Here is a 21,500-nt window from a genome sequence, read left to right on the forward strand (position 1 = left end):
AACCCATTTTATTCAAACCACAGACATTTGTTAATGAATTTGTGGGCTTATGGATCTCATTAACTATGAAATATGGATCGTATATCAGAAAGCAGATTTGGAATTGAAGGCTGAAAAGATCACCACATGAGAACAGGCTCTATTTACATTTTCTCTCATGTTAACAGTAGAAGTTGTTTTCTTCTACTCAAACATATTTGCTAATGGACTCTTGTGCAGAAACAGAGCAAAACTACTTTGACCAAATCAGTGTTCTTCACAGAATTGTTTATACGGAGTAAATATTAATACAGAATTATTACTTAAAATGTAGAAACAAGTCCAAGATTGCAAATAAGCAAACATTTTCATAAATATCTGTAGATGCTGACTAAGTTTAATGTTAACTTCTTTGAAACTTTATTAAGTTATTCCTAGATATCTTGTTTAACTTTTCAGAGGAGAAGAAAAAGTATGATAAGTACTCTGTTCTTCTGTTTTTCTACTATGAGGCTCGTGTATTTATTAACTGTGTACTAGTGTACTTGTTATAGTGTAATTATTATATTTGGGTCCTCTACTGATTTTAAACATAGAAATTTAAACTATTAAACATCTATCGATAATATGTTTCATACTTATTAAAATAAAGTTATCATCATAATTCAGTTTTGCAGATCTACAAAATAAACATAGAAATGTGTAAAAACATTTTAACTATTCTGAAGTGGATTCTGAAAAAGACTTGCTTAAATTGCAATTCTCAGAATGCTTGCTTTATTGATCTGTATTTATCATCAAAATATTTGTATAAAATATTCTATTAGATTTGTCTCCTGCCCTTCCAAGAGAAACTTCAGAGGATATAACGGAGTTCATCTACACACCACTTTTCAGAAACACAGAAATGAGAAACAGACCATTTTTTACATTTCCAGTCAAGTGAGATTCACCTCATATAGATATTAAAGTCAATCCTACCACAAAATTACAGGTGGTTTAGATATGAAAGAGAGAAGCTTTTTTTACGGCAATACACTCAACATGACATTCTCTCATGATATAACTTGAAAATTCAGGAGATACGCATCAAACTGCCAAAGAGCAACTATTTTCCACTTGGAGATCCAAGTCATCAAAACACAGGAAGGTAGATTAATTCAACTGTAACAAGGGAAAGTTTTCAAACTGTTATTCACCTATTCACATCCTCAGAATAGACACAGGCCAAAATCTTTCCTCATTATTCTCTTTATAGGGATTTATTCTGGCTTGAACATTTACCAAAGGCACCACTATGAATTTCAACAGAAAGCACTAGGAAGTGCTTTATGAATGACAAGAAATAGCCTGATACAAATATTTCAGCTGCATTGCGTGAATCTTTTGTTGTTTTTTAGCACAGCAGAATGCATTAGTGCATGAAGTGCTGATATAAACAGCAGAGTGATTTAACTTTTGAAAGTTAAACCTGCCAATATCAACCATAACTCAATCCCAACATTATACTGTCTGCTTTGGTAGAGTGCATGATACAGCATAACACCAACTTCATGTTTCATGTACTTTTATGCCAGCAGTGGATGAACAGACAATACTTGATCTTCCACAAGCTTTGTAAGTTACAAAATTTTGTGAACAAGGTTCAATTAGCAGAATGACTGCTGATAAGTACATGGTTGGATGCAATACTAAGCATCTCAAACTCAGATTTATAATTCCATAGAACTACAACATGAATGAATGAACAAAGACTTCCAAATCAAAGTGAATAAACTTCCAAGCACTTTACATAATTTAGATTTACATAAATTTATGTAATAGCACCTGTAGGCGCATCTATAACCAATTGTTTCAATACTTCCTAATTACGCTTGGCTGCCTTTATGCTTTTACTGAATGACTGCCATGTCAGACTTGATAAAATAATGATATGCTCAACATTAAGTGCAACATTATGTGTAATAACGTCTTCAAGACAGAAATAAATCCTACATTTTTGCTGTTTCTGTATTGCCTTCATTTCATTGCTTCCTTTTTGTTACACAGATCTAACACTGATTGTCTAGAGAACATATGTGTGATAAATTTGGAGGGAAAAAAAAGTATGTCAGACTGAGTCAAATAATGAAACTGGAATCACTTAATTTTTTGGGTTTATTTTTGGTCCCCATGCACTAGAAACCAAGAGACAGTAACAGGAGTGTTTGGTTACCTTAGCATTAACGAAAAGGACTTTTAAAACTCTAACATGGCCTGTTCAAAGAAACAGAGAATTCCCTGGAAATATAAACAAGATTTTCAGAGAGAAGATAGACCTTCCAACCATTTTTAACTCTTCCTTTTTTTTTTTTTTTTTTAAGTAAGCCCACAACTCAAATATCCATTGACACATGCAGTCTGTTTTGTACACTGCTAATAATTCACATGCAATCTGAAGTTATGACTTTGAAAATCCTCTTGCATAATCAGGTATACAAGAAAAACTAGTTAGATGACTCCATTTCAATAACTATCTAAGAACCTGCTTTTCCACATGTGAATTTATGAAAATAGGAAAGGGAGAAAACAAATTTGCAAAGTGTATAATTTTTTTAAAAGAACTCTTGAATAATTGACAGTCATGAAATTTAGATCTTAACTGAGATTTCCTACCTGCATCCCTCAAGTCTCATGACTACACAGCTCATGGAAGAGAACACGCTGATCCTCTACAATCACTGTACAGAAAAACACTGGTACAAAGTAGATTTCCTTAACCACTGTCAGTATCTTCAAACTTATTTTCAAAACTTACTACAGCTTGGTCCCAGATCTAAAAGCAGATTCTAGAAGCCCTTGTAAATATTAGGTAATCTTCTCTTTCTGCCTTTATCAATACAGCACTATTACTAACGTATCACAAGAAGATCTTTACTTAATTGACCGCTCATATACATGTATAAAGTCTCTACCTCTCTAGCTGATTTCATAAGCATCCATGATTACATAATTCATATGGTTTCTGCGGTCTTAACTTTTAATTCCCTGCTACACATTAATAAAAAAGAAGTAATAAATAAATACATTATCCTACTGTAAGACTGCATTGGAAAAGTTTGATCCACAAATCAGAAGATCCAAGTGATTAGACTAGACCACACCAACATGGGAAACAAACAAACAAACAAACAAACAAGCAAAACACAGAATAGCTCTCTCTGCAATCCAATATTCTACAGAGTGATTCAATAGGTCTTCACTATAGTGGGCCACATTAGGTAAGAAGGCATTTTTTCTAGCTGGATTTATGTTCAGCCACACAAAGTAGTGCCAAGCTTTATTAAATGTAGTGATTTTCAAACAACAGATGTCCTGAAACTCTGTCCTCCTCAGGAAAAAGGAATGAAGCAATGTATCAAGATGGGATTGACCATTAAAAAATTTCCATCAGCTAGAAATCCAGAAACCAAGTCAGGAAGAAAACTGAGACTAATTCACTCACCCTAGGATCCCAACCACTAGAGAATGTCCCTTCTATCGTTTTTTCTACATGATTAACAAATATAAATATTCAAATTAGCTGTACGACATTAAAAGCCTACTATTTTCTGCAATGCTCAATTCCCGTATTAAAAAAAAAATAAAATAAAGCAGAATTCTCCCCCAATATTTATTCCTGAGTTACAATGAACATTTCATGTTACTCAATTATTCCAATCAATACCTGCAAACGTTCCAGCTGAGATGCTGACTTTCCTCTGAGGCAGAGAACGAGTGCCACAAATGCATTTAAGTCTTCCAGAGATAGGCTATGGACCTAAAACAGAGATGAAAGTAACATGTTATTTGAAGGCTCTGAAGAGAAACTGCTAAAATTGGCCCCTCTTTTTCTCAAACATGTCAAACATTTCTCAAGCACATCAAGACATTGATTTAAATCAATGACCTCATGGAGTTATGACAATCCTGAATGTACTGTCTAGGAAAAGACATTCACATAGAACAAAAAACTTTCACAATTTGAATGAAATGCATAGCTAACCATACCCATGTATAGCGTATCTACATGATTTCCACACATCAAACAAAATGCACACCCTTTACATGTTCCCTTCTCCTATTCCCCTGAAGTTCCTTAATAACAGGAATTTTCTTCATAGCCATAATGCTGAGCATAGTAAAAAACAATCAAACAAAAACAAATAAACAAAACAATAATAGCAACAAAAATTACTCTATAACCAAGTCTCAAAATAAAAACCACCTCAATAAGCCACAGATCTGATGACCATTAGGATTTATTTTAAATGCTTACATAGTTACCTGTTGAAAACTTAAAAAAAAAAAAAAAATCTAAACTATTTTAATTACCTTTTTAAGTTAAATTTCAAGTTTTTAAAAAAACATACCTGGATTCTTTCACTAGGTTACATAGTGATGTGAGAAAAACTCAAAACTCTAAGAAAAATGCATCTAAAATGCTGAAGTGAGAAAACATGAAGGAAAATTCTAAATTATTGTAACAGTTCACTCAAATTCTACCAGAAAAGGGAGAATATGGTACATTTACTGATGTGAAGAAGTATTCTGGGATTTTGTAGATGCACATGGTTAACCTCAGAGGAAAGACAGTGCCTCTAGAGCAGCTGGCTGTCTAATTCTGATCATCTGCTTCCTCTGTAAGAACGGTAAATTATACTTGTGCAACAAGACAAAATACAAGTGTTGAGACTACAAAGAGGACTAAGTGAGATCCACAAGGCATTGAAGTTCAGTATCAACTGGAACTTGAGGGAAGGTATCTCTTGCAAAAGTGACGAAGTGTGTAATGTGTAATTACAGTACAGCTAAAAGGCTGCCTACAACTCTGCTTTGTCTGTCTTTTAACAGCTTGATTTTCAGGGAATGTTGTGCATATCCTACTTCAATCTCTTATGAGCTTCTATTAAGGCTATCATTAATTATGAAGTAAGGAAAAAAAAAAAAGAATGAAGGAGAGAAAATACAAATATTGATGTAAATGAACAGGAAAAAAACAAACAACAAACAAACACAAAACAATACTAAGAAGCCATCTATGATTACTTCATTCATTTATTTGCTTAAGAGTAGTCTTCAAGATATAAATTACTCAGCCACTATTGAGAGTTGTTGTATTTTGCTTTTCTCATCAGGCCTTGTTGCTTATCCCATAGTAAAATACTTTCCTCTCTATGAAGTTATTAAAACTTGCATAGTGTAAGGGATGTCTTAGAAATTTTAAGTTTCCAATTGCTCCTTGGTATTCATTAACTCCACCTGGCTGCTGAGATCTGATAATGGCCCTACTTCACCCTGTATTTCAAGTCAGTTGTCATCTTTGTGTAGATGGCAACACATCTGCAAATTTTATCCATTGCAGCAACAGAAAAAGTGATTTATATTTACAGAGCAATTCTCAATACTTGCACAATTTTGTCTTAAGAAAAGTAAGTCAAAGTCTTTTTGCAAATACAACAGGAAAAAAAATGTCCCCAGGAGAGTAGGCCAATAAAAATGTTTACCAATGTCAAAGCATTTCTTTAGAGAAATACTTCATTCAGTATCCCAACTCAGTCAGTTATCATGCTTGCATTGTCAGATTTCTTCAAAAAATGTAGGAGCTTAAAATGTTGTTTCTGTCTCCCCTTTCTTTGGTGGCTCTACAGTTTTATCTCTGAAGTGATTCACTCCTTTCGCCATTTTTAAAGACATTTAAATGTCTTTTTTATTGTCATTTTTTCACTATTTTTCTTTTCAATTAGAGTATATTTGAAAAGTACCCTCATTGAAAAAATTACACTTTAAATCATGCTTTATATGCTGTTATGGCATACACTTTGAGGAAGCCTGGTTGGTCAGTATGCTGGTTCCTCCAAAAAAAAAAAAAAAAAAAGTTTCAGGTTGGTTTAAATGATATCTAACAAAATCGTTGAGAAGTTTCTCCCTTGAGACAAAAAGTTGGGAAATTTCTCCCTCATATGACTTAACAGAAATGATGGTAGCGTACCTCAAATGGAAGCCTAATATTAACTTAAATCCCTTGGATTTAACAATCTCCTTTAACTCTTTAATAAAAATTCAAGAATGAAGTGTAAAGACAAGAATTAGGCCACAGCTAGACAAGCATTGTTTTCTCAGCTACAAAAACAAATGGAGGCAGCATTGTCAGCTCAAAGCATGGCTTCTGACACTTATTCTTGCTCATCCTTTCAAAAACACACCATGAAAACAAATGGACAACATCAGAGAACAACAACAACAACAACAAAAAAAAAGAGTTAAAAACAACTAAGCAATGAAAAACATTTTGATCCAAATCAATTTGCTAGTCTGGTTCACAGGGTAGATTGTATTTATGCTTCTCTGAGGGCAGAAGAGAATCAGGAAAATGGAACAGGTGTTGAGAAACTGGTACTGCCATGAAAAACCTTCCATCAAGCTAAGCCCTTTTAACATGATCTCTCAGCTAGTCTTCTTGCTGAAATTACAAGCTGCAAAGCTGCTTTTCCTCTTTGTTTTCAATGTTAGCCACTGGATAATAAATTCTGAAGATCATATTCCTAAACAGGTTTTTTTTTTTTTTTCCCATTTTATTAATATGCTGTGATTAATCCATACATCTGTAGGATGTTGAGTAACATGATGTTACTCAACTTCTTAATGCCACTAAAGAAACCTTTCTCAAATAATTTGGTAATCATGCTACAAAGGGGTACATAGAGTAGCATGATAAATGAATGCAACAGTGAAAACATATCCAAATACAAAAAAAACACGTAAAGTATGTTTTTAAAGCTAAGTATACAATTCTTATCTTGTTGAATTGAAACTGTAAGGCATGAAATGTTGTTTCTTGACTTTGATCTTCAAAAAACTTTCCATTAATATTTTGCTACGCAAAGATTAAAGAAAAAAGGAGCTATATGGATCATTTGTATAATTCCCATACATACTGCCTCAATGCGTCATCTAAGTTTAAGCAAACATATACGAAGGAAAAAGAACAGAAAAGCCATGGAGATCCTGTTTTCATGCATCATACAACACTATAATTGTCATTGAGGCAAGTGAAGTATGAAAAAGCAAAACAAGAGACGAAACACAGTTCAGTGTAAGTAAAAGTGCAACAAAGCTTATCAGATTAGATAAAGACATTCTAATTTTCTCATCCTCAGAGAGGAAAATCTACTTGTGAGATCACCATTTGAAGGGTGGCAAGTACAGGCAACATATTAAATACCTAGGAGAAATATAAATAATAAAGTGTTATTGCATTTAATCTTGCATTCCTTTTCATTACAATTAAGGTAGTCTGCAGGCTGCCAAGCATTTGGAATTATAGCAAAACTACTACCTAATGACCCCCTATTACTCAGACTTTAATGAGAAGAACCATGTCCTCAATTCTGGCTTGAAATGGAATAGATTGACAAAGTAGTGTGAAAAAATAGTGAGAGCTGACTAAATATTTATACTGCCTGTTTGCCCAGCCTGCATAGTCACCTGAGAGGATGTTTCCTTTTGATGACACTAAGGAAACACTAAGAAAAGCTCTAATTTGCAAACGGGTCCCCAAAAGGGTGGGAAATCCCTCAGTTTACACTCTGTCTGTTAAACTGCCCAAGGGGTTTTGTCATGGGCATGTGAGAGTTATTATGAACTACTAAAAAAAAAAGTGTTTCTTAAACAGGATGATGCATGTTAAATGAAGTAATTAAAATACTGTAATGCAGTACTATTATATTTGACCAACTATGCCTACAGTAAAGATTATGAGAAAAATTGACTGTAGGCCAACAAAAAAGAGTTTACCAGTCAATCACACCTATAAGGGATGACAGCTGAAGAAAGAGTAACTGTCCCAGTTACCTGCAGCATTAGATAGGCCAGCAAGCAGCAGAATCCTGCAACAGGTGCTTCTAGAGCTTGGAGCTCTTCCATCAAATCCTGAAGATGAAAGCATGCCAGAAATGTACTGTACCGTTGCTTTTCCACTTCAGGTCCCTTGGCAAACCACAGTGTTTTCAAATTAGGTGTTCCACCTACAAAAGAAATCCATTATTTTATCTTGGCAGCATCAAGATAAAACATGCCTTCCTAAGTAAAATTTGAAAGGAAACAACTGATCTGCTCTTGGCACTTGTAAGGACCACAGAGCGACAGTAAAATGAATTTGACACAACTTGGCATTTGAAAGAAACACAAAATATTAAGGCCTCTAATTTAAACAAATTGTATCAAATACAGCAACATGTAAGCAGAGTGGGCTGAATTCAACTGTTACAACAACACATACAACCTCCAGACAACAGACATTTAGCGTTTGCAAGAACAATGTTTCCCTGGAAGGGTGTGCTTTTCCTTGGTGACCCAGAGCTTTAAATGAGGTAAGTTTCACAATGAAAAAATGATTCATAGGATACAACCACATCTTTCTTCTCTCTCCTAGCAACAGTGCATCAGATCCCCTCAGGGTGCTAGAATTGCTTTTCTCACAGCCACCTGCTTTAGGGAACAAACTGGCCACCTACACCATTTGCTGGCATGCACTCTCCACATAACGCTGGTGGCATGATTCTTCTGCACTAGGTTCACTAGAAAGTTTGGGGAAGAAAAAAAAATCAAGGCTATCTGGCACCTTATGCTCTCTAGTCTACTGTATGAAACATGACAACAAACACATGCAAAAGAGCAGTCATCATTTATGTATATGTTTTCAGGCTTTTCTATAGTACCATTCACTACAGTGTCTAAATGCTTAATATTTATTCCATGTTGCCATCTCCCAACTTGTGACGTGTGAACTAATGTAAAATTTGCTCCCCATTTAAATTACATTTAGTCCATTATCAAAATAAACACCAATGCATGTGAAATAACAGACCAGCTAACTGGTTATGCCTAAGAATCCCAATTAAAGACAGAGCCCTACCATAAAACACTGTTGCTGCTTCTGTAGTTAAATAAAAAGGTGTGAATTTTAAATGTGGACCAATTAAGCTGCATTTGGTAACACCTTTTTTTTTTTTTTTTTTTTTTTTTGGGGGGGACATGCAGCAGCTGTAGTCCAGTTAGGAACACTTGGTGATAATAAATGGTTAAAGTGACAAGGTGCTGAATCTTACATAGATGCTGTTTATTTAGCCAAGAAAACTCATTAACCAAATGGCATTAATTCTTCAGAGAGGGTGAAACTAGAAAGTTCTCGGTATTTTCTTTCTTCATCTCCCTGGTGTATGTTTGTCGTACTATTTTTAAGACCAACTTTCTGTTCAAAAGTTTTAACTTATGTAAAGAGCTATCATTGCACAATCCATAAGTTTCTAACTTTACTTGTAAACATATGTATTACATAAAAAATACCAACAGCTTGATTTGGGTTAGAAATGCGGTTTGCAGTATCACAAACACTGTCAGCGACAGGACCAGTTTAGACAGCACCATCAGAGACTCAGACTGCTGTTTTTGATAGTGATAATTGTTGCATTGAGAAAGAAAAGATAAAATAATAATAATAACAATAACAACAACAACAACAATAATAATCATAATAAAGAACAGCACAGTGGCTTCAAGAAGAAGTAGATGTGCAATGATAACATGCATAAAACTAAAACAAAGCCAACTTTCCCAATCAAGGCTAACCAACTGTAAGGAGCGAGATAATTTTTAGGTAGGTAAACTCAAAGAGTTTCGATGGCTTCTGCTTTCCCAAAGGTTCACATTCAGCCACATATGGAGAAAGACTCTAAGAATCAGTTAAAGTAAAGTACTCTTTCCATCTGTACTTTTAAAAAATGAATTGCATCCAAGGGTATACCTAATAATAGAAATTTTTCTTCCTTCAGAGTAAAACCATGAACTACATCAATAATCAAGGCTACATATCTATATTGAGAGAGCTCAACAAAAAATTCAAGACATCTTTTCCATAAACAGTTCGTTATACTTTCAGAAGTGACATCAACTTGCGCCTGGGAAAAAGAGGTACTGATGAATTATGAGTTATTTACTCTGGGGAAGAAAACTTGACACTACCTCCTTTTGGAACATACCTGCCAAAAACATTATTTTTATGAAGGGGTCTCAATGCATTCAAGAAATAATTAAATCCATGTCATAACCAAGAGAGAGAGAGAGACATTTATTAACCGTCAGATGAAAGATCAGTAAAAATGAACAAATATTTTGAAGTTTAATGACTTTCCCATGACCAAATGTACAGCCAACAACAGACCTAAATTCATACACAGCAGACCCCCCAAAACAGTCTTCTGCTCTAGTTACAACCTCACTACATACTTTACAGCAATTAGAAAACATTTCTGAAAGAGATAAATTTACTTGTAAAGGAATGAGAAATATTTTGCTTACTGAACACATCTAAATATTTACTAAATTAACTTAAAAAATGACAATAACAACAAACCTGAAAATCAAAAGGGAGTGAAGCAGAACAAACCATGCTTAAAAGTATAACAGATACATCTTTACAGTAAAGATTAGTCAGGAGAAAATTATCTATCCTATTTGGGTCATAGGAACCATAAGGTGCTATGTGCACGTGAAAGTTGTGGAAGGCATTAACAATATGGTATCATTGAACTTTGGGCTTATACAGAGGTGACTCCTCACATTCATACCAACTTATGTCATCATTCTGTATATGGATATAAATGTATATTATTTACTGTTCAAGTCTGTTTGAAGTAATAACTATTGAAATTATTGAAACATTCAGAATATTAAAACATTCAGAAGACGGTAATTGGAACTTGAGCATACTCACGACATACTCCTTTAAGATGTAATGATTAGAAGACTGAAAGTATATCCAGACTCCTGAAGTATAAAGTAGTCTACATGCACAACCAGCTAAAATATCCTATGTTTTCAAAAATAAAATGGAATGCAGAATTCATACTTTCCCAGTAAAGATTTTTAAATCTCCTGTTCCATAACAAACTGAACACACATCGAATAGATCAGCTACATTCACAAGATATGGATGTTAAACAGTAATGTCTTAGATCTCTGACCTTCTAATAAAATTCATTTCTCAGAGACAAATTTTGTTTTTGTTTTATCAATTTAAGTAGTGTTTTGTCAATGTGTGGGAAACATCACAACCACATTTACTCAAATGAAAGGAAACATTCCAGAAGGGAGATAGACAGAGGATATGAACAAGCGCAGATGATAATTCAGAGGATTATCTCTCTAGAGAAATACATACACATAATAAACACTGTACTTTAAACATATTTTAAACTGCCAGCTTACAGCCTTTAGGATTCAATGTTTCATTAAAAAACCTTACATTCTTACATGTGATACATTACCTGCAAGCTTTTTAGATGTTCAGTTAACAGTTCTGCTGTTTTATAAACAAAAAAAACATATTTATCGTGGGAATTTCTTTAAGACCAATATGAAATTTATACTTAGTGATATACATTACAGTTCAAAATTAATATCGAATAATACTTGTTCAGACTTTTTAATCTAAATCAAACACAACAGAGTCAAGATTTCACATATATTCTCAGCATATTACTAAACAATGAACTACTGAAGTACTTGTGATGATGAGGCTATTGTTTTTTCTCAAAAAGATGAAACAAGGAACTTTCCCACTTTGACTGCACCTGTAATTTTTCGAATAGTTTCTATTAAGGTTTCTTTCCTTTTTTTTTTTTTTTTTTTTTTTGAGTAACCTGATCTTGATTGACAGCTTTGAACTCCAACTTCTTTTAACTTCTTTAAGTGCACTCTAAATACAATCCCTGTCTGAAAAATGTGATGCGCTGTTGAGAACCTTATTTGGTGAATTAGAAAGTCATGCTGTGGAAAATAAAAGATGCATGAGCGAATGTAAGGCATACAAATATGGACTGCAAAAATTTTAGAAAAATATTTGTTCGCTGAAGGAATGACAACAGAGCACTAAAAATAAACACCAGAAGTCCTCCTCCCCTTTTTTAATAGTTTGCTAGAACAGTCTTTCATTGCTGATTTAGTAAAGATTATGTCTCCGAAGATGCTGTTTTTACAAACTCCTGATATGCAGTTGTTGCACACAAACATAGTAATTTGAAATCCTATTTACTGTCAACATGAAAGTGGATTCTGCGTGTAGTATGTTGCAGGGCAGTCGAAACAGAGCACTTTCCTCTCCAGGAAAGGAGGAAGGCACTATACTATCTGGGAAAGAAAATTTCACAACAATGAATACAGTATATCTGCCATGCAAACAGAAATGTAACGACATAGGTATCATTTATACTTTGTTGAGTTTTTGTTTGTTTTTAAAAATGCATGCTCCCACACCATTACATGCTGAAATAAAACAGTTCTACAGGACAGACAAATCAACTTTTACTGTGCATATTCATATCCATTTGGAAAATTTCACAGCAATTTCATGCTATCATCAAGTCAATTAGATAATCACTCTTCTAATAGCATATCAGTGCTACTGGACAGTGAAACTACTGTATATCAAATGAAGGTTTGTTTGTACTTTGTCTATATAACTCAATTCTTTCCAAACATTTTTTTTCAAAAGGATTTTGATAAGGCTGCTATCTAAGATCAGCTGGTTTTCCTTCATCCTTGAATTTGAAGACTCGTATTAAATATTACAACTTTTAATCATGAAGATAAACATACCATCTTAGGATACTTTGAGACAGTTTATTGTAACTGCAGAAAATTAAAAACCGGTAGTTTCTAAAGCTCCCCCCCCCAAAAGAAAAAAAAAAAAAAGAGAATGCTCCAGCTTGATGTTTATGTTCACTACAAAGAAGTGAAGGCATTTTCCTCAACAAGGTATCAGTGATATATCAGTGGAACTAATATATTTCATATAAAAACTAAAAATCTCCCAGCTTCTGATCCACATGCTAGTGGTTGAATAGAGAGAGACAGCTGTGAGAATAAAGGTAGAGGGGTTACAAGTACAACAGCATTATCAAATTAACAATTAGAACAATTTTCCTTCTAAAATAACAAAAATAATACACTACTGTTTATTTCCTATGCTGAACTTGTACAGCATCATACCATTTAGTGATAACAAGGTAAGTGACATACACCAAGCCCAATCTTTTAACTGCTGTGTACTTCCTCATAAATACATTCCTAATAATACTGATTTCACAGAGTGTTCAAGAATCTGTACATAATCAAAGGAAAAAAAAAGGAAAAAAAATATGAACACACAAAACACTTGATGTTTAAGACAGTAAAAGACACTACACAGAAACAGTTGATAACAAATAACTACTTTTTTTTTTTTTTTTTTTTAAATTTGAAACTGGATTCTCTCTTCTGGGTTGTCTCAAGTGATCTAAAATGACCCTTTTTTATATTCTCCACCAACCTCATTAACACATTCTCTCAAACAGCTCAATAGGAGTATTTTCATAGGGCCCTACACACCACTTATACTGGCCTCAGAGCAGCATTTAGAACCTTTAAGGAATTGTTTGCATTTTAGAATGGATGTTTGAATTAGCACCGGGTTTAACAAGACACAGTAATAAAATGTAGCTCAAAGCGGAATCCTAGTATAATTACATAGGGCAATTAAAAGCAATTACAGGCATGCAGCATTTCTAATTTAGCTCCTTGTTCTCCACAATCATTTTGGATACCATATCAAATGTCTGATGATATATTTTCCAACCTGATTTTAGTGATGTCATTATTTGAGATTTAAACACATTTTTATTCTACCTGGAAGAGGAGGCTGGACAGGTTGTATCACCTCTGGCTGCTGCAGAGGATTTCCAAAATAGACAAACCACTCTTTCACAGAAGGACAGGCTCCACCTAAACAAAGACAGAACTGGGTGAGTAAGTTGAGTACAAGCATTGACGCTTGCATAAAAGTTGGAAGCAGTGGTGGTCAGGGTTCTAAGTAATAGGAAGTACTTCATAACAACTTGTTTGCTCAACTTCTTTGAAATAAAAGCACAAAAGATTAGTTTTAGGATCTTTATGACAAATCATCAGCAAAAGTGAAGAGAGTTTGAATTATGTACCATAAACATGAGTTTAGAGTTGGGAATTGCAGCCAAAAATATAAGTACAAAAGTATGTGGACAGCATTCGAAAGCATCTTTCAGCCAATTTTAGGCCCTCCCATTCCAAGGCAGTTCAGGCAGGGTTGAGGCATCTGGTGTAGTTTAGGGACCTGCATGAACTACCTCAGCCTCCTGGGGCCACAAACGCAGACAGTCCTTAATATGGTCCTCCTGCCAGCTTGCCCTGACAATTCCTGTATCAGGGCTTACAACAAAATCGTTACAGGAGGCCTTGATGGCTATCTATTGAAAGCTGACAGCAATGGAGTCACCCCAGTCAGATGCAGAGCTTTTAGAAACAATTGTTCCAGATCTTTTATCCGATATAAAGGGATTGTTTATGCCTAATAGCTCAAGTGGCTTCCTAGCCCTCCAAACCCCAACTGCACCCCCTGCTCCATGTACAGATTAAGGCGTCTCTTAACTTAAAAGTTTCACTACTTGAGCCACACACTTCCCACCCCATACTGGCTTTAAAGCTGAGCTCACATTAAAATCCAAGGGAAGCTGGTACCTTACTTCTCTGCATCACTCAGAACATGTCTGCCGCAGGAGTGCTGGGGTGAGGAGGACAGAACAGTCACCTACCAGTTTTGATTTCTGTTGTACAAAGCTGACCTAACCAAGGTCAGTTACCACATTCACAGAATTGCATCTCTAAATCCATTCATCTCTCACTCACTGTTTTTGAGTCACAGGGGTTTCAGTGGTACTAACAACAAATGCCTGCCTTTTGTCATTAATTCCCATCACTGTGCATTTTAATGCACATAGATTTCTAATGCTGCAATCTGAGCCCCCAAAAAATCTTTACCTTGCATAAAACATCAAAGACACACAAACAACAACCAACTCTCCAACACTCTCCTCCTCTTGTCTCCGCCATCTCAAGAACTTTGGTCATTAATTTGGTCATTAGTTTCCTGTCCTTGTCCATAGTTCAGTGCAGAAAATGGCTGCTGGCTTGAATGAGCAATAGCATGCCATGGTGCAGGGGAAGAAACACCTCAGATGGGCTGCTGGTTCAGCGATAAGAGAAGAGGAAAAGAACACGACAAAATCTGTTTTACTGTCCTGCTTCTTCTACCTTCTTTAAGCATGGACCCGCAGCACAAACTCCCAAATACAGGCGAGGGACTGAAGAGCCAGTAACTGGACTGCAAGGAATAGCACTACACCTGTGCTTGCCATGCTTTGTTCTTTGAAAGCTGTTGATGTGAAGAATAAAATGAAAAATGCCTAGGCTGGGGAAAAACAAACAAAAAACCACATTCAACTGCACATTCCAGTAGCTGAAGAGTCTCAATTCTTCATTATAAATCATTGCCAATGATAATGTTTTTCCATTAAGAAAACCTTCTAATTTAATAACCCAAAGTCACTTTCAGAAAGCATTTTCATGTTTTAGCACTGTTTGAAGCCATTACGTAAATGACTGCTTTATTCAATCCATTCAACCTCCTAAATTTTAGCCTGGCTTCTTAAGGAAGCAAGGCTTATATAATTAGGATGTCTGTCTTTTAACTAATTGTTGGACCCACTGCTCTTTTTCAACTAAATCTGAAAGAGCACAAAAGATTTCAGCTGTATGAAACAGCAAAACATTGCACGAAACTGGTGACTCAGCTGACAGATCCTATTAGGGCACCAACTGAAAGAAAGGCAGGAAAGTCAAGTTACCTGCTCTATCTGAATGCACTGGATGGCCAAGCAATAAACCAATAGCTATGGAAGACACAGAGTTGAGTAAAAAATAAAAAATAAAAAAAATACATGGGATTTGGGTAGAGCAACAAACAAGAGGGGACATACTTGAGAACACAATATATTGCAGAAGGTCCTGCAAATTCACAGCACATTAACCTAGCAAGAGCTGAATTGAAAGGTGATTACTAAAAGCCAAGTCCCCTGGCAGGGAATTATCTCTGGGGAAAAAAGGTAGCCTAATTTTTGAAACATTTTTTCCCCCCAATACACGTAAAGAATATCAACAGTGAAATTCAAAAACACCAGTTCCTTTGCTAAAATAGACCCTGTACAACCTGTGAGAGCATTGCCTAGCAGCTGAAGGAAAATTTCAGCTACGTGCAAAACACTGAACTAAGAGACTGCTGGAAACGGTGTGCTCCTCTGCACCTGCACCAACGCCAACCCTACTGAGTGGTTGGTCACTGGTGATAACTGGCAAAAATTCTACTAATGGCCTGTTTTTGACAGTGTCGAAAGCATGGTCAGCCTGGGCTGCTAATCTTAGAACTGGGAGTGATGCCAGGACTTCCAGGAGCTGGCCACGTGTTTGGGCCACATTACATAACCTTGCAACTGGTGCAGGTATTTCCATGGCCTGAGTTAGTGCCAAAACCTGTCGGCTTTGTTCTGAACTCTTTGTGTACAAAAGAAAGAGCTTGGCTGGCATCTCAGCCTGCACTATTTACTGTTATTTTTCCCTCCTCCTCAATTTTTTTCTAACAGTACAGTTGTTCTAGGAACAATGCTAAAAGTTGACAACTTATGTATCACTATAAAGCAATATTCCAACTAGTACTGCTCAGAAGAACCTCTGGTAATAAGAATTATATTTTTTAGAAACACAAGCAACAAGTGCTGTATGATCAAGATCATCTGCCTCCCCCCCCCCCCCCCCCCCCCTTTTTTTTTTTGGTGGGGTGAAAATAAGTCTCTGATTCTAGTAATACTTTGGTAAGTAAAGGTATGCACGTGCTTACCATACACCAAATTACAGCCAAAGAGACAGCTTTATGACCATTGATTTGCTCACTCCCACTCCCTGCTGTTCCCTCAGGTTGTTTCACCACAACTGTTTGTGACTACAAAGAGTCAGATGGGGAAACAGAACCAGGTTAGTTACCTGACTGCAAGAAAGTCAGGGAAAAGAGAAAGGGGCTATTTTCAATTTCTCAATATAGGTCACCGTGAAGCTGCTCAAACAGCTGCACCAGCACAACTGAGAGGTTGCACAGGGACTGAAAGGAATGGCTGTGCAAGAAAATTGTACCGGCAGTGGCAGCAAAATAAATGCTGGTGAAGTGGCTTGGTCTATGCAGGTGATTTCAAAGGATATGATGACATCCAGCTCCTATTGATTCTTAAGTATCTTTGGCATCTGAAAATCTTAACCTAAATAAACAAAGCCCAAGAGGTTCTTGTTTCAGGGTTGATGGAGCTGTTTATGTTATTTTTAACATGTTCTTAACTAAAACTGCAATCACTGCTTTTACAAAATGTTGGCTGTTTTGTTATCCTTATTTAACAGTAAATGAGAAGATTTGCAAACTGCAAAGAGGTTAGTATCCAAACCAGGAATCTTATAATTGAGGGATCTTAAGGAATAAAAGCGGGTATACATACGTCTCCACTGCAAACTGGAACATTGTGTAGTTAGCCAACTTGATTTTACAAGAGCTACACTGGCAATTGTTTCTCCAAGGCAGCAGGCTCCAGACTAATTTAATTGGTTGCCTCCTTCCAGTAAGCTCTTCTTTTTAATGCTAATCCAAAGTAATTCTACATTATATGACAATCTACATACAGTGTTGTTTACATCTCTCCTTACTACCCCTCACTGAACTACAAAAAAGTCAGACTTTATCCGAATGAAACTGGTAAAGGATTCTACTTACTTTGAAGAGAACACTATTGCCTTGTAGCTCTACAAGGAAATTCATTAAAAAATAATGCTGACATTCACTTACAAATTTCCATGCAGAATCTTGTTAATGGTCTACACTCTTGACCTGAAAGCAACTATACACTGGAGTAAATACCAACCAACCAACCCATGAACGACTAGGAAGTGACACAGTTAAAGCAGATAGAGGTAGATACAAGCAATAAAAATGCAGATTTATTACAGTAGCCACGCAGACAAGCTCTACCTACCTTTTTGAAAAGGTTAAGGATTGGGGGTGTTCAACAAGATTTACTTTAAAAAACTGTTTCTGGATTTGAACCATGAACTGAGAGCAAGTAAAACATGTTATCCATGGTTTTATTATAAAATGACTTTCTTAAAAGAAGATCTCTTTCAAGTCCAAATTTCATTTTTATTACAATTCTAAATTATTGTTTCTGTATTTCAATTCTAATCTTCTTCATCTGACCACTACAAACACTAACACAATCGCAAATCTGCCTACTACCCTGCCATCCATTAACAATTGTTAATTAGAAGTTTTGGTACTGGGTGTTTCTGAAAACATCAGTGAATATCCTGCTGTGTAGAGGAACAAACAAAACCCAATGAAGTTATAATTGTCTACAAAATTTAGAGGCAATAGGCTGAAAAATGAAAGATGACAGATGTGCATGACTACTGCTGAGCTTTTTGTAATTCTCTCTAAAGGACTATGTAAACTCTGATTCATTTTTTCCTCCTTTTTTTTCCTATTATGGTATGACTTCAATCTCTAGTTGGTGAAGGAAGTCAGGTACTTCATTTATATGGCCTTTCTAAGCACATAGTTTGAATACTAAGTTGATGGTGGGGCACTTTCATCAATACAAATGTAAAGTGATTGACAAAGAGAAAACAGCATATTAAAGAGAATAAAGGTGCGTTTTTTCAAGTTACTGCCTAAAAGCCACTGGGAGCATGAAATAAAAGCCACCATAGCTAAAAATAACATTTAAGTAAACTCTTAAGAGTGCAAAATTTGTACAAGGATGCACATAAATTTTGTGTCTTAAAGTAGAATAGAAGCACAGACACATACCTACTGCAGTATCTGTTTATACAACTGGATAAAGAAATTTTACCTTCTTCCACCTTGATGAAAGAATTAATAATCACTGGCATGACTGCTTGTGTATTACTGCAATAACTGTATTTGCCTATCAGATGTTCTTAAAATCATAGACTTAAAATCAACAGAGGGTAAAATGGTAACTGTTTTGTAGAAGTGTATTATAGCTGACATTAATTCATCGGGAGATACTTAGTAAAACAAAACAAGGCTTTATATCCTCTCAAACTCTTAAAATATTCTAAATGTCTTAGTTTTGCTCAATCTTTTGATGATTAACAGCTTTCAAAACTACAATTTAATTGTCAAGTTTTCTTTAGATTCCTTACAAAATACATTTCAGTTGCCCACAGTTTTTATCCTAAATGCCATGTAGAAGTAGCCACTGAAACAACAAATTCAAGATTTCCTATTTCAGAATTTAAAGTACACTTGAATAATGGTGTAAGTAGCCTCACCCTTACCTTTTCCAGATTCCAACAAGACAGAATAAACATGCTGACGAACAGGGCGAAAGATGAGTGCTTGTCCAGGAATCTCTGTATCACGATCATCTTCCAAAGAGTTGCTGCACTCAATCACTCCATTACACAGGATATTGAAGACTACATAATTTTCAGATTGGATGTGCTGTTCCTTAGCTAACTGTTCAAAGAAAGAATAAAGTGTTATCTCCAAAATTAAGAATGATGAAAAAGTAACAAAACCTATCAATTGTTAGAGGAATCGGTACAAGTGGACAGAGTGGTCAGGAAAGGAACAAGCACTTTTTCAAAAAAAAACAAAACAGGAGTACACTATGTTTTCAGACACCTATCTTTTTATAGACAGGAATTCCCAGGAAACTTCCCATCATTGCCCTTCTCTTAATTGCTCCTTGAATTCTTAAATCTTGAAGGTTTTTTTTTCACAACACCTTTTTAGAGAGTAATCATTTTTAGAATGAGTTCCGAATTCAGACATGAAAAAATGAGCTGTCCTCCATTAGCCACTCTTCTTAAAGAGTTCTTCCCTTTCTAAAAAGTGTATATACACATCAAAAAAAACACAAAAAGTACAACACTTGAGTGAAGGCATGACAAAACCCAAACCTTTCATTTTATTGTAAGACAAGCTATACAAGACATCCCCTTTTCTTTCCTGAGAGTAGCTGAATTTGTGTAGTTTACATAGTGATGAAATTAGAATACTGAAACTTCATCACACTTTTACTTTGTGATAGTTTTTTTCCCCCAAGGAAAGAAATACAGTCTACTCCAGTGAGGAAACAAGGTCTCCAGCCTTGCTGAAAAGCAGAATCGCAGCATCAGGCTGCAGGTTGGCCACCACCAGATTCAGGAACGTCAAATGCCTACAGGCAGCCTGGGTACCTACGGGGACAGCTGGTCTGGACCATCTTACAAACAAAGCTGCTCTCAGGCACCGCACACTAACTAACCGGGACTGGCCAAGTCCAGAGCCAGCCATAATTTCTACTTAAAAACTTAAAACCCAAACTACAGGGGTGTAATTTTCCTGGACCCATGCTTTATGGCACATAGGCAGAGAAGTTTCTCTGCTTAGCATTCCCTGCATGTGTCACGCTATCCATATTATTTGGGTTGTGCCATCTACACAGCTACCCCAGTCCTTTTTGCAGGGAATTACCAGACCACTGGCCAAAGAAACTCATCATCTCTGCAGGATCTTGGTACCTACAAGCCTAGGGACTCAGGAGTTCAAAGCTGCAATCAAACACTGGCCATTACTGATCAAAACTAATTCTACAGAAAGATCATACTTTCCAAATAACTGCTCACATGAGCATACAGTGAATGATAGGCTTCTGTATAGATTGCCAATCAACGGAGCATTTTCTTATAGCAATAAATTACTGGTTGCCTGGGAAGAAATACTTCATGTACTGAAAGAATCTCCCAAATCCATTTTTGTATAAAACAAAACCAAAGGGTTTTCTGAGCATGATTTGAATGAAGCATCACAGAACTATTTCAGACAAACTTTCACAAATATGAGATCATTTGAAAATGCTAGTTTCTTGTCATTTGCAAATAGCATACACATCCTAATGTACTGGAAAAAAAAGCAAAAAAAAACCACGATGATTTTAATAGTAAAGTTGTTTTCAATGCTGTATCTTGAAAAATATTTCTAATTTACACATGCAGACAGCTATAAAGGTATGTTCTTTCCTGAAGGAATCAGGAACATGAGGCTACGTCCCTGAGGTTGGAACTGAGCTGTGTATGCCACTTATGTGCATTTTAGATAATGTGCAAGGCAAGTAGAATTACATTGTGGATTTCAAAATATGAAACAAAGCACACACATACCATATATAAATATTTAAACACCCATAACAGAAAAGCAGAAGACAACATGTCTTCAACTTTGACTGTAATTTCCTTGGCTCAGGTACGAGCTTAATGTGGGATTTATGCAGTGAGAGTGAGGCTTTCTTGAATGGAGCTTCTAAACGTTATTATTTCTGTACAGCAGTAGCTCAGCATGATGCTGAAGAACTGCAACACTATAAATGAAAGATTAAACCAAGAAATAATGACCACTTGTCATAAAGACCACATGGTACATTCTCTTAAAGAGTAAGGATATTAATACTATTGTCCTGGCTGTAATCCAACCTAGATAATTACATTCTGCCTAA

The 21,500-nt window shown here is 35.6% G+C and overlaps 1 protein-coding gene across 3 annotated transcripts in view; it reads right to left on the minus strand.

Annotated features, from left to right (window-relative positions):
• FAM120B (family with sequence similarity 120 member B) overlaps nucleotides 1-21,500 on the minus strand; it is a 53,769-nt gene that overhangs the window by 27,814 nt on the left and 4,455 nt on the right. For all 3 annotated transcript variants that reach the window (XM_082756333.1, XM_082756332.1, XM_082756331.1), the window contains exons 3-6: nucleotides 19,300-19,480; nucleotides 13,723-13,818; nucleotides 7,852-8,024; nucleotides 3,686-3,778 (exon numbers count right to left, since the gene is read on the minus strand). In XM_082756333.1, the coding sequence (XP_082612459.1) occupies nucleotides 3,686-3,778; nucleotides 7,852-8,024; nucleotides 13,723-13,818; nucleotides 19,300-19,480 (543 nt within the window). The remainder of the gene's footprint in view (nucleotides 1-3,685; nucleotides 3,779-7,851; nucleotides 8,025-13,722; nucleotides 13,819-19,299; nucleotides 19,481-21,500) is intronic.

The sequence above is a fragment of the Aythya marila genome (assembly GCF_965140915.1).
Source record: "Aythya marila genome assembly, chromosome: 3".
NCBI classification, from domain to species: Eukaryota; Metazoa; Chordata; class Aves; order Anseriformes; family Anatidae; genus Aythya; species Aythya marila.